General features: G+C 49.0%; 1 protein-coding gene across 2 annotated transcripts; it reads right to left on the bottom strand.

The window, feature by feature from the left end:
• Window positions 1-396: 396 nt before the first annotated feature.
• Window positions 397-12,720, bottom strand: INTS4 (integrator complex subunit 4). 2 transcript variants are annotated; one of them, XM_073661680.1, is made up of 23 exons: window positions 12,586-12,720; window positions 11,190-11,387; window positions 9,622-9,739; window positions 9,172-9,278; window positions 8,816-9,001; window positions 8,476-8,526; window positions 8,268-8,356; window positions 7,971-8,091; window positions 7,661-7,732; window positions 6,999-7,173; window positions 6,649-6,854; window positions 5,395-5,537; window positions 4,966-5,081; window positions 4,625-4,758; window positions 4,065-4,222; window positions 3,894-3,987; window positions 3,686-3,766; window positions 3,452-3,582; window positions 3,158-3,217; window positions 2,888-3,047; window positions 1,433-1,576; window positions 1,106-1,226; window positions 397-934 (listed from the first exon to the last, which is right to left on the bottom strand). In XM_073661680.1, the coding sequence occupies exons 1-23, from the start codon at window positions 12,637-12,639 to the stop codon at window positions 747-749; spliced, it is 2,907 nt and encodes a 968-aa protein (XP_073517781.1). In that variant the 5' UTR covers window positions 12,640-12,720; the 3' UTR covers window positions 397-746. The 2 variants fall into 2 exon arrangements, with proteins under 2 accessions (XP_073517781.1, XP_073517782.1); XM_073661681.1 differs by having other exon boundaries at window positions 11,190-11,384; window positions 12,586-12,712.
• Window positions 12,721-13,752: the final 1,032 nt, after the last annotated feature.

Genomic DNA, 13,752 nt, shown 5'->3' on the forward strand with positions numbered 1-13,752 from the left:
AAAGGAATTGTCCATTGATTTGGAAAAAATAGCACCATCCCTGCCTACAGGCCGTGTGTGGTACTGCAGCTCTGCACCATTCACTTTCAATGAAGCAGATACCTGGCACACGTAATGGTGGGAGCGCCGGAGTTTGGGGTGTGGTGCGGCCGCCCTGACAGTCATGTCGACTGTCGGGAAATTAGCGTGTATTATTTATATGGAGGTGAGCGGCTGCCAGGCCTCTATGGCGCCCCCTATCTGCAGCTGCTGGAACAGCAGTGATCCCATCTGTACAATGACTGGGAGATAAGCGGCGTCGGGGGTCGTCTGGCAGCCGCTTGTCTCCTTCTTCCCACTAGGTAGGATGATTTGGGGAGAAGTCGCCGTCTCGGCATAAAGAGCGAAACAAGGAAATAAATAATCATTTTACTAAAAAAAAAAACACAAAAAAGTCGCCGATCTGTACAAAATCATCTCATAAATCCTCACGACAAGAAGATGACGACGAGCCGCTCTATTCCCACTGCGAAGACAAAATTCCTGTAATCCAAAAAGTCCAATAATCCGGCACCTACTGACATCCCAACCTTGGCAGAAAGAACCATGTTTGCATGATGATTGTTAGTTTGGGTTGATCGCATAGGGGCCGGAGCCAGGACCCCTCTCCTCCCTCCTGTCACATCGTTTAGGTCTTGACACCCCTCCCAGATAGTCCGTGCCCCCCATTTGTCCCCCTGGAAGCCACCTCGCCACTCTTTGGGGTGTCACCGTCTCGCAGGTTTGGGCATCAGGAAGACTTTGACGGGTTTGCTGAAGGGCAGCGTGCCCTCGATGCTGCTCTCGGGCAGGGGGTCCGTGCTCTCCCCCCAGGGGGCTCTGGCGGAGCGGGGTAACACTTTGCTGCTGCTGGAGCTGTAGGCGAGCAGGAGGCTGACTTCGATCTGACAGGGCTCTGTAGAAATAACCAGAAGGTTGGTTTATTGCGGTCATCATCACTAACAAAGTCTGAACTCAAACTGCTGCTTTTTCCCTCCCCCATGCTTTATACTGCAGCTTTGCTTTGAGAAGTGACTCTAGGAGCAGTTGTCACATCCCTTCCCCCACTTCTGACCCTGCATCTTACCCGTCCAGGCCGTGTGTGACAGGTAGACCTGTGTGATCAGCCGATGTCGTCCCGGGCCGGGGTGGCGGAAGTCTGCCGGCTTAGGGTGAATTATCTGAACCTGCCCATCTGGATACACAACCTGGGGGGAGACGGCGGATAACGGGCAGTAATTACACCAGCACATGATGCCACCCAGTGTATGCCGTCTGAGGGGGCTGAGATGTAGCAGAGCCGGGCTGAGGGCTGCAGTCTTGTGCATTGCATTACGGACACATCTGGGAACCACAATGAATGGACCGTGCCGGCTCTGCTACATCCGCATGTTCTCTTTATATCTGCACGTACCTGGACCTTCACAGCGCTCTGCGGGTCCTGAACGTGCTCCAACGTAGCGTCAACATCCAGAGCTACCACTAAACCGGAGGTGAACCGGATCGGGTTGTCAGACTCTGCGGCCGGCTCAATAATGTGCGCCGAGGATCTGTGAATCTGCAAAGTAACAAAACTGTACACAGTGACTGCACCAGCAGAATAGTGAGTGCAGCTCTGGAGTATAATACAGGATGTAACTCAGGATCAGTAATGTAATGTATGTACACTGTGACTGCACCAGCAGAATAGTGAGTGCAGCTCTGGAGGATAATACAGGATGTAACTCAGGATCAGTAATGTAATGTATGTACACAGTGACTGTACCAGCAGAATAGTGAGTGCAGCTCTGGAGTATAATACAGGATGTAACTCAGGATCAGTACAGGATCAGTAATATAATGTATGTACACAGTGACTGCACCAGCAGAATAGTGAGTGCAGCTCTGGGGTATAATACAGGATGTAACTCAGGATCAGTACAGGATCAGTAATGTATGTACACAGTGACTGCACCAGCAGAATAGTGAATGCAGCTCTGGAGTATAATACAGGATAAGTAATGTATGTACACAGTGACTGCACCAGCAGAATAGTGAGTGCAGCTCTGGAGTATAATACAGGATAAGTAATGTATGTACACAGTGACTGTACCAGCAGAATAGTGAGTGCAGCTCTGGAGTATAATACAGGATGTAACTCAGGATCAGTACAGGATCAGTAATATAATGTATGTACACAGTGACTGCACCAGCAGAATAGTGAGTGCAGCTCTGGGGTATAATACAGGATGTAACTCAGGATCAGTACAGGATCAGTAATGTATGTACACAGTGACTGCACCAGCAGAATAGTGAATGCAGCTCTGGAGTATAATACAGGATAAGTAATGTATGTACACAGTGACTGCACCAGCAGAATAGTGAGTGCAGCTCTGGAGTATAATACAGGATAAGTAATGTATGTACACAGTGACTGCACCAGCAGAATAGTGAGTGCAGCTCTGGAGTATAATACAGGATGTAACTCAGGATCAGTACAGAATCAGTAATGTAATGTATGTACACAGTGACTGCACCAGCAGAATAGTGAATGCAGCTCTGGAGTATAATACAGGATAAGTAATGTATGTACACAGTGACTGCACCAGCAGAATAGTGAGTGCAGCTCTGGAATATAATACAGGATAAGTAATGTATGTACACAGTTTCTCATCTTTTTATGTAGATTATCTGTGTACATCACCCTCCAATAATTCATCATTACCCCTGTAGATAATATGCCGGATTGCTGTCAGTGTATTGCACCCCTTGTACAGATGTGGGAGGCTCAGGTGTGGCCGCTACCTTTGCTCCCTCTATATCTATGCCCCTATACGGTGTGATGTGATGGATCCGGCACATATATACATCCCGGTGGCCACGGTCTCACCTGCTCAGGTAGAGTCAGCCGCAGGAAGCTGCTTTGCCGCAGGGACGTCTGCAGGATCTTCACCATCTCCAGGGGTTTGGAGTTCACCAATCGAGGCATCAGATCCAGCAGTTTGTCCACAAAACTGTCCTGCATGTGGGGGAGCTCCGAGATGAAGCATCTGCGAGGACGGAAACCAGATACAAGTAGGTGGTGGATTAACGTTTTGTGCCTTTAATAAACTAGATACGACGGTAGCAAAGCCTCAGCTGTGTAAGGCTGGAACCTCACCTCTGGAAGAAATCCACCTCCTCCAGGAACTGCTTGCACATGCTGAACAGCGGCTCCTCCCTGGGGAAATATTAGTGAAATTACACAATTTTGCATTTTCAGCGTCAATTTCTTACATTTTCAGGATCTCTGCTTGCTGTAAATGAATAGAAACCTTATTTAATGCCTCTGGCTAAAAAAAAAAATAAAAAAATAAATCTTTGCACCCAGCCGCAGGGCTGATTACAGGAGTTGTCAGAGCCGTGTCTTGTACCTGTGGGCCCGGAACGGGTCACCGACTTCCGGGTCACTCACCCTTTGGTGGTCCGCGCCGTTATAAGGAGCTGGAGGGCGTTCGCCTGCAGCCTCATGTGATGAATGATGGCCACCTGCCGGTTCTCCAGACCGCTGTACATGAACTCCATCTTGTAGGTTTCTTCCAAGATCTGGAGCAAAAAAAAAAAAAAAAAGACGAGAAAACCCGCCATGAGGAGCCGCTCGCCAGACACCTGAGAGGTAATCAGGGTGACGGAATTACGGATAATTTACCTGTTTGACGGCCGCAGCCGCCAGGGAGTTCTGCTTTACATAAAGGGGCGCTGCCAGACTCCATAACTTCTCATTCAGGGCCTGGAAGTCACAGGAAGAAAGTTACATTTCCTGAACGGTACAATTATGGATTATATGAGGTGCCGGATTACCAGATAGTCTGCATTATTAGATGTCGGGGTGCGTGAATAAAGACAACAGGACGAACCTTGATGAGCAGCAAGTGACAGCGCAGGTAGGCAGCCGAGAAATCCGCCATGCCGGCCAGCTCGGACTGCAGCTCGCCGATCCTCTGCAGGTCCCTGGAGGAGGAGAATTGATAATATGTGAACCCACGTTCTCCACTACACTCGACCCGTGACACGTGGCAGTCACTTACCGGATGGTGAACTCCAGGAGTTGCTGCGTCCCTTGGATGTCCAGATTTTGCAGGTTGTGGACTCTCTCCAGACTGTTCTGCAGAAACTGCTGGGATGGGTCCTCCGGGGTCGATTGACGCTCCAGGTCCGGGATCCAGGACCAATTCACTCCGGGCAGCTGTGGGAGCGAGAAGATGGAATCGGGTGAGCGGAGGTTTCCTAGAGAGTGGCACAGGTCTGGATGAGCTGCGTGATTCTACAAGGACAATTTACAACGTCCCCTGCAGAGTCAGACACAGCCAGACTCCCCACAGAGAAGGCAGAGATGGTTTATTACTACCATCCCTGCCTTCCTGTATACACAGTACAGAGTGAACTCTGTGTATCCAGTAAATGAAGGCACTTCCTCCACTGTGCAGCCTGGAAGAAAGAAGATTCTTGGTCTGACATTGGGGCACCCAGCCTGCTCCTCCGCGGCGCCAGCCAACAAAAGATGGAAGACAGGCGGACTTTTCTGTCCTCTTTGGCCCTAGAAATACCCGACCCGACCAGCTGCGATCATATACCGGAGACGACTTACCGTCAGAGCCGGGACCAGGTGAGAGAGGCTGTCCCGCAGGTAGGCATAGTGGCGGAAGGTGTGGTCGGAGAACAGCGCTGGCATGGTGGGGCAGGTCTTTGCTGCGTTGAAAATCAAAACCAAAACCGCAATGTCTGATGCAGACAGTTAAGGTTGTGCAGAGATAACGACCCCTAAAGTAAAAAAGTGATCGCCCAAAAGTTGGAGCAAGACTAATATGGGTGGGAAAGAGGGCAACGGGGCAGAACGAAAAAACCCGAATTCAGTGATTAACACGTGCAGCCCACATAATGTACTCTACAAATTATACCCCATTGGGGAGCAGCGCACACAATGGATACATGCTGGATCGTCCATGTCGGGCTCGGGCGTATCGAAGAACGGGTGTGTGCTCAGGAGCTCCGGGACCAGCGACAGGACCAGCGTGGGGTGTCGGCTGCCCAGGAACTTCAAACATCTGAAGGATGAGAAGAATAGAAAAAAAAAAATGTACAATTTACTTTGCAATATTCTTTCATTATCTCCGTTTGCTGTAAATGAATGAAGACCTATTTGTTTTGCTCTTTTGTCTCTCCCTGAATCAGCCCCGCACCCCTCTACTCTCAGGATCGGCGGACCCCACTGATTATGCCTTCACGTTATAAGACCGGAATCGTTCTTTGGTGCCGGTTTTGCAGACCTTCTACATTATGGGACATTGCTTTAAGGAAAAGCAACATCCCATAATGATTCTGAATGTGGATGAGAAGCGTCAGACGTGCGATACTTGCTTCCAGATGGAGTCCCGGTCTGTCGGGTACTTGGAGAGGTTCTTGAGAAGCTCTACCAGGGCGAGGTGGATGCACTCCTTTGTAGAGACGTTTGCACAGCAGAGAAGTTCATGTAAAGCCTCTCGAATGTCCCGGGAGGAGTCCTAGAGGAGACACAAGGAGACACATGGTACCGAGAGAAAGTCACCCAGTGTCCAACCCAGATGGGACGCCGTCTGCTGATGTGGCCCGAGTTCACACTGCTAATAAAAAGCATCAAGAGCCGGAGCAGAGGTAGAAGAACTAAATATGAGCCTCTGTCCGGGCGACAATGCGACATGCGGACCGTAGAAGAACGGCACCTGCTTCGCAGCCAAACTTTTCATTTTTGTGCTTTCGTTTATTTCCTGCAGATCAGCACGATGATGGAAAATGTTATGTTTTTTTTTTTACTTTAGCAGTTAAAAAATTAGTTTTTGTTGCAACTTTTTCCTCTTTTCTGTGAATTGTACGGCAGCGCCTTGTTTTTTTTTTGCATCCTGAACTGGTGTGTTTATTGATACCAATTTGGGTAAAAATATAATTTTGATATATATTATATTTATTAGGCCACTTTTTTTTTTTTTATTTCAGTGTGTAACATACAGATTAAATACTTTTATATTTCCAGAAATCAGATTTTTTTTTTTTGGGACATGACAATACCAGATATTAATTATATATATATATATATATATAAATATATATATTTTACAATATTTAATTTCTTTATTTTTGAATGGGGACAGTGGGGTAGATTTACGCAGTTGTTTTTTTAACTTTTTTTTCCCTCCTTTATTTTTTTCAGTCCCCTTTAGGGACTTGAACCTGCGATGGTTTGATTGCTTATACTATATCACAGCAAAGCATAATAAAGCTCTATTGAAGTATATAGCAAAAAAAAAAAAAAAAAAAAAAAAAATCACAGTTCTCCTATGGAACTCGTATTACACATGGGCTTTAACAGAGGACCAAGATGGCGGCGGAGGGGTTCTTCAAGAAGGCGCCTGGCTGGCTGCTCCACAGTGGATCATCATACACAGATCTAAGCACGTGACCGTCTCGTTCAATGGACGTGCACATTGCTATACGCTTTGAACACCAGGTGGCGCCAGACTATAACTCTATATGAACTTTATCCGCACTTTCATATTTTAGTGCGAATTCTTCAAATTTTGGAAATTAAGCAAACCCGCTAAACTCAATCTGCCGCTGTGACGACCCCGCAGATTTCACCTCCAGCACGGCCAAGATGGTGTCCAGCTGATCCTCGCGGAGGGTGATGTTGTCGGAGATCTTGCGCATGGTGTGAATGGACTGCAGCCGCACTTCTTCTATCTCGTCGTTGAACATGTCCACCAGGAAATCTAAACACTTCTCCGCAAAGGGGCGAGAGGAGCGAGCCAAGAGGCACAGGGATTCCACCGCCGCGATCCTCACCTCTGAAGGAAACAGTCAGTAGTCAGCAGAGCTGGAGACATTGGACTTTTTTTTTTTTTAAAAGGTGCAGCGCCCTATAACCCTGGTGAGTTAGCGCCTCCGGTGGACAGCGTTATAATTGCACATTAGTCATCAGTCCTCCTTACCGTACATCTCATCCTCCAGACCATGCACGAACGCTCCGCACGCCCCGGACTCTATCAGGTTCACAGCTTCGGTGTCCAGTTCCTCCCGGGGGGCGTCGTCCCCCCATTTTCTGCCACTGGAGAACTCTCCGGAGCTGTAAAGCTCTTTCGCCCGTTCGTGAGCGGTTCTTTTTCGCTGTGTGACAATGAGAAGGCGGCAGAAAAAGAAACCAAGGTCACGTGAAAGCTACAGACCGGACTCCAAATATAAAATCTCAGTAAGGTCCTTTAATCCGGCATCCGATGATCCAGAGGCTCTCTACTATTACCAGAACCAGACGGTAATCTGGGATATCCTAAATATTAGGAGACCTCCTGGTAGAGAAGATGCAGAGTGCCCTGATCTGATGTGTCAATCAGACATCTGACCGCTGCTGACAATCATTGGCCTCAGCGGTCACGGGCTGTACATGCAATCATCACCCCTGAGGCCAGGGATTGGCTGCAAACGTCACCCGAGGCCAGGGATTGGCAGCAGTGATCACATGACTGATGGACGGGATATCATTACTTCCTATACCAAATAAGATACTTCCTGCACCAGATAAGAGGCGCTGCAGCAGCAGGAGATTCTAGGGGACAAAGTAAAATCCAGAGAATCACACCAGCCCCCATGCGCTTACCCTCAGATCCGACATGAGCTTCTTATCCAGGGTCTGCTCCAAAAAGTGGGGACTAACCTGCTGCATGGATCCCTAGAAGACAATATAACACAGGCGATCAGCTTCTATACTTGGTCTGATGCAAGATTACACAAAAAACATGGCCACTTTAATTCGCACTAAAACTTGCATTCAATTGAATTGACTGCAATACTAGACACGGCCTCTGGATTACGGTGGCACTGTTTAAAAAAAATAAATCTGTGTTTGGCACTGTGCCAGCAAGGGGAGCTGAACCAAGTGTTTAACACTTTGAACGCTCACGACTTACCAGCAGTTTGCAGGCCTGAACTCTGACCATCCAGGATCCATCGCTGACCATGTGACAAACCTTCCCGAAGGCTTCGTCCACCAGGCGGATCTCCTCGTTGGAGGACGGGATGGGAACGATGCTGAAAAAAAAAAAAAGCAAGAACGGCGGTCAGCGCGGGGGAAAGAACGGGCGGAGCGGTCCGCGCGGGGGAAAGAACGGGCGGAGCGGTCCGCGCGGGGGAAAGAACGGGCGGAGAGGTTACGCTCGCTTCTGTGCAGGACGCCCCCTACTGGAGGAAGCACGCTCTACACTTACCTTTCTGGATATAGCTGACTCAGGACCCAGACCAGCTCCACGGCTGCGCTGCGCACCTGCTCGTAGTCGTCGGTCAGCAGCTTACAGGCCTGCGCCGGGAAAAGAAATAAAATATTGGTAATCTTACACGGCGCAAAATCCTGCGCTACACAAGCGGGGAAATTGCTCGAATAGCAATTCCCTAATAGTGTCCAATAGGGTACGGTACCTGGCTGTACAGGACTTGCTGCAGCTTCAGGCCTCTCTCGTGCAGCTGCAACTAAGAAGAAACACAAGGTGTGAACAACTGTGCAATCCTCTTACATGACTGTATCTTAGGACATTTGAACATGGAGGTGTTATTTGAGGTGGTAAAAAAAAGTGTTGAGAGAAGACACAACATTTTTGAGATTTGTGGGAGGATTTGAAGTTTGCACCAAAAACTCAGTGTGCACAAGGCCTTAGAAAGCTGTCGCAAATCCGACTTTCCTCAAGGTTATGGAAGTCTTCCTCCCCGACATCACAACTCCTAAATGTGGGCGACCTCCCAGAGACACAGAGCAGCTCACCATGGCTTTTATAGCAGCCGTCCTGACACGGGGGTCCTGGTCGTTGAAATATTCGCCGATGATCTTCTGCACGTCTTTGGCGACCGCTCCATCCGGATCTTTGGATGGGGTCTTATCGACGGCTCCGAGGCAGCCGAGAAGCTGCAGACACTTGTTCCTGACGCCGTGCGATGTGTCCGACAGATACTGAGTGGAAAGGATAACTAAACGATTAGTGTCGTTTCATCAAACACTGCCTATTAAAGTCTACTTTCTAGTTAGTGTTTTAGCTCATCTATCCCCCAGAGATGGATTCACATCTACACTGCTCAATACTGCTGCTGCTTCTGAGCATGTGCTACATTTTTAGTCGTTACCTTGTATGCCACGTCCACCAGCCTCATGCGGATTGGCGCATTGTCCACAAGCTTGATTCCAATCTCTAGTAGAGTGTCCAGGAGTTGCGCCAGGACCTGATGAGACTCTACAAAGAAACCAGAGATATATGCAAAGCGTCAGATGGATGCAAATTAATATTACGTTCCCAATTCTGGTTTCATAATAAACCTTTAATGCTCTATTTTTGTCATATAAAAGATCCAAATCCCCTGCTACTACTTCACAAAGAGGAACGCCTGCAGCCACCACTAGAGGGAGCTCACAGCAGACAGATATTCCAGTATTATTTCCATGGCCACTGTGAGGTCCCCACGCAGTGAGCGCCCCTAGTGGTGGAGGCAGGAAGGAGTACAGGGGGCATGTGTCACCAGAGGGGTGTATTACAGGGACATTCTTCCATCCTCAGTATGACAGCAGGGGGCTCTTACTTTCATTCTGAAGAGTACCAATCACATCATCCACTATGGAGTCCGGACAGAACCCTGACGTCTTACACAGCAAACCCAGCAGAGAGGCGATCTTCAGCCTCACAGACGTCTCATTCTCCTGGGAACACAAAGAAAAGAGAATTCTGTACAATCTCTAAAAATTCTACTGAGACAACGCAGTTATATCTGATCCCGGGAAAGCTGGGTGACAAGCAATATGCGTCACTGTATGTGGGGGTTGGTGGGAGCCTCAACCTTGTAGTCACTGTATGCGGAGGGGAGGCCTCTACCTTGTAGTCACTGTAGGCGGAGGGGAGGGCCTCTACCTTGTAGTCACTGTAGGCGGAGGGGAGGGCCTCTACCTTGTAGTCACTGTAGGCGGAGGGGAGGGCCTCTACCTTGTAGTCACTGTAGGCGGAGGGGAGGGCCTCTACCTTGTAGTCACTGTATGCGGGGGGGAGGGAGCCTCTACCTTGTAGTCACTGTATGCGGGAGGGAGGGAGCCTCTACCTTGTAGTCACTGTATGCGGGGATGGGGCCTCTACCTTGTAGTCACTGTATGTGGGGGGGGGCTCTACCTAATAGTCACTGTATGCGGGGAGGGGGCCCTCTACCTTGTAGTCACTGTATGCGGGGGGGGGGCCTCTACCTAATAGTCACTGTATGCGGGGAGGGGGGCCTCTACCTTGTAGTCACTGTATGCGGGGGGGCCTCTACCTTGTAGCCACTGTATGCGGGGGGGGGGCCTCTACCTTGTAGTCACTGTATGCGGGGGGGAGGGAGCCTCTACCTTGTAGTCACTGTATGCGGGAGGGAGGGAGCCTCTACCTTGTAGTCACTGTATGCGGGGATGGGGCCTCTACCTTGTAGTCACTGTATGCGGGGGGGGCTCTACCTAATAGTCACTGTATGCGGGGAGGGGGCCCTCTACCTTGTAGTCACTGTATGCGGGGGGGGGGGGCCTCTACCTAATAGTCACTGTATGCAGGGAGGGGGGCCTCTACCTTGTAGTCACTGTATGCGGGGGGGGGGGCCTCTACCTAATAGTCACTGTATGCGGGGAGGGGGGCCTCTACCTTGTAGTCACTGTATGCGGGGGGGCCTCTACCTTGTAGCCACTGTATGCGGGGGGGAGGCCTCTACCTTTGTCAGTGTGTGCACCTTGTCAGTGTGTGCGGGGGGCCCCCCCCCCCGGGCCCCCACCCCCCCCCATCTTGTAGGCACTGTATGCAGGGGTGGGGGCCTCTACCTTGTAGGCACTGTATGCAGGGGTGGGGGCCTCTACCTTGTAGGCACTGTATGCAGGGGTGGGGGCCTCTACCTTGTAGGCACTGTATGCAGGGGTGGGGGCCTCTACCTTGTAGGCACTGTATGCGGGGGTGGGGGCCTCTACCTTGTAGGCACTGTATGCAGGGGTGGGGGCCTCTACCTTGTAGGCACTGTATGCAGGGGTGGGGGCCTCTACCTTGTAGGCACTGTATGCAGGGGTGGGGGGTCTCTACCTTGTAGGCACTGTATGCAGGGGAGGGGGGTCTCTACCTTGTAGGCACTGTATGCAGGGGCCTTACCTTGTAGTAATGCTCCAGCAGGATGCGGACCACCCCTTCCACGCTCTCTGACTCCACGGGTTTGCGTGCGAATTGCAGGAGATACTGCAGGGCATCCGCCGGTGATGTCGCCTTGCACAGGTCGATGTGCAGAGCGGCCGACTTGCTGGGTTTGGTCAGACGCAGTTTCTTGGCTGAGAGATCTTCTATCGGTTGCTGCTGTACAGAAGCAGAAAAGTCACATCAATAAGACTAAAGTAATGGTGGCTCAGTGATTAACACTGCACCCTTGTAGCAAATGGGTCCTGGATTCAAATCCCATCAAGGACGACATCTGCAAGGATGTTCTCCCTGTGTTTGCGATACAGAATTTATAATGAAATCCAACTTCAAAAACACATGACTACAAGTAAAAAAAACAACAAGCCCTTAAGGATGCAGGCGGTTTTGGGATGTGCATTTTAATATTTTCTCCCTTTTTCAAAGAGCCAGAAACTTTTTATTTCTGTCTCCCCTCCGTCTAGGAGGTCTTGTTTCTTGCAGGACGAGGTATTTTTTTTTTTTTTTTTTTTTTTTTTTTTAATGTCACCATATAATGTACTGACAAACTTATATAGTTATAACTTTCTACAACTTTTTTCTACGTTAGTGACTCAAAAAACTCAGAACTTTGTAAAGAAAAAAAAAAAAAGAAAAATTTGGTTTACGTCGCTATTTTCAGAGACTGACTTATTTTAAAATGGGGGAAAAAAGGACGATGCTGAAGTTGGTTTCTTGTTCAGCAATTTCTTTTTTTTTCTTCTTACAAATATAAAGACAAAAAAAAATACAATAATAAAACACAATGCAGCGAGGGGCCCTGAATGTGAATAAGATTAAAAGCTGCTACAAAAGTTATAAAACTGCCACAAAATGGGCATCAAAGTGGGCACCGAAGGGCAATACTGAAAGGGTTAAAGGCCTTTGGGCCACTGATCCTACACAAATTCAGGTCACTCCAGCCCAAACGGAAAGTTCTAGCTCCCAGAGGAAAAAATGGCTGATAACAGGGAGCAATCACTTTTATTCAAGATGCCTAGAAAAAAATATTATACACATGACAGGGACTAATGGACAGCAAATGGACATTTATTGGGGACTTCTGCTCCTGTAATGGAGGAGTCACCAGCTGTTATGGAACTACAAGTCCCAGCACGGTTAACAGCAGTCCTGGGCTGCCACCGTCTGAGTATATCGTCACCTCTATCTACTGCTATACACTAGGTCCTGTACTGGCCCAGAAGGCCGCAGCCCGATCCCCGGACTTTCCTGCCACCACAGACGGGTGCAGTGAAGCCCCCTGGCGGAGGACAGTGACCGCACCCATCGCCGGAGCACAGGACCCGGGTGACGTCACCGCGCGACATTAATCTCTCACCTGAACCACTTTAGTGAACTCTTCATAAACGCGTTTCTTCAGGTGCGCCGCCATGTTGTACGGTGTGTGATCCTCTGCGGCTGCCGTACTTGCTTCTTAGATTAGTTGAAGTAAAGCTGGGTTTAAAAAAAAAAAAAAAAAATGTCATAAACAATATCACGTGACAGAAACCAGAGAGGTGAAGCCTGGAAAGACAATACCACCTTGTTCTAGCTGCGGTCCTCCAGCCTTGTTTCCATAGCAACCGGAGCCTGAGCTTGTTTATCTGTCATCCTGTCATCTATCTTATTTTTATTCATTTTATTTTAATTGTAAAATGAAAACTTCTGCAGCTTTTAGTATACTTTGTGTTTCAGTTGATCTATTATGTATCTATTATTTATTATCTATCGAGGTAACGATCGAGGTCGCGCCCGGGCACGTGCGGTGAGCGGCCCGCTGACGCCAGCAAATACTTCAGCTGTCTGTACGTCCTCGTACGCACGATGAAGGGTATTGTGGTGCAGAGACCCGTCAGGTCCGTGCACAACAATGCACACTGCCGGCCAATCAGAGACCAGCCGCTGACGTCGGCGAGCAGGTGACAGTGGGCGCATGGCAGTGACATCATGCCCTCCTGTCTCTTGCACGCTGAAGTCAGCTCCTAGCATCAGAAGAGGCCATAGCACGGCGGGGGAGGGGAGGGAAGGTGAGTAGAATGGTTTATTTTTTTCTGTTCATTAAAGAACAGCGACAGAACGGAGGACATATAGCAGGGAGGCCGATATATATACCAGGATGGGGGATATATATACCAGGATGGGGGATATATACCAGGATGGGGGATATATATACCAGGATGGGGGGTATATACCAGGATGGGGATATATACCAGGATGGGGGATATATATACCAGGATGGGGGATATATATACCCGGATGGGGGATATATATACCAGGATGGGGGATATATACCAGGATGGGGGATATATATACCAGGATGGGGGATATATATACCCGGATGGGGGATATATATACCAGGATGGGGGATATATACCAGGAAGGGGATATATACCAGGATGGGGGATATATATACCCGGATGGGGGATATATATACCAGGATGGGGGGTATATACCAGGATGGGGATATATACCAGGATGGGGGATATATATACCAGGATGGGGGATA

This window comes from Phyllobates terribilis, unplaced genomic scaffold, assembly GCF_046119375.1.
Source record: "Phyllobates terribilis strain yellow unplaced genomic scaffold, ASM4611937v1 Scaffold_2__4_contigs__length_985480577, whole genome shotgun sequence".
In the NCBI taxonomy this organism is placed as follows: domain Eukaryota; kingdom Metazoa; phylum Chordata; class Amphibia; order Anura; family Dendrobatidae; genus Phyllobates; species Phyllobates terribilis.

Coding starts and splice junctions, on each gene's coding strand:
- INTS4 (XM_073661680.1), bottom strand. CDS start 12,639: ATGGCGGCGCACCTGAAGAAACGCGTTTATGAAGAGTTCACTAAAGTG. Junction 9,279..9,621: donor TGGTACTCTTCAGAATGAAA/GTAAGAGCCCCC, acceptor GTTTCTTTGTAG/AGTCTCATCAGGTCCTGGCG. Junction 1,227..1,432: donor AGAGCGCTGTGAAGGTCCAG/GTACGTGCAGAT, acceptor GTCTCCCCCCAG/GTTGTGTATCCAGATGGGCA.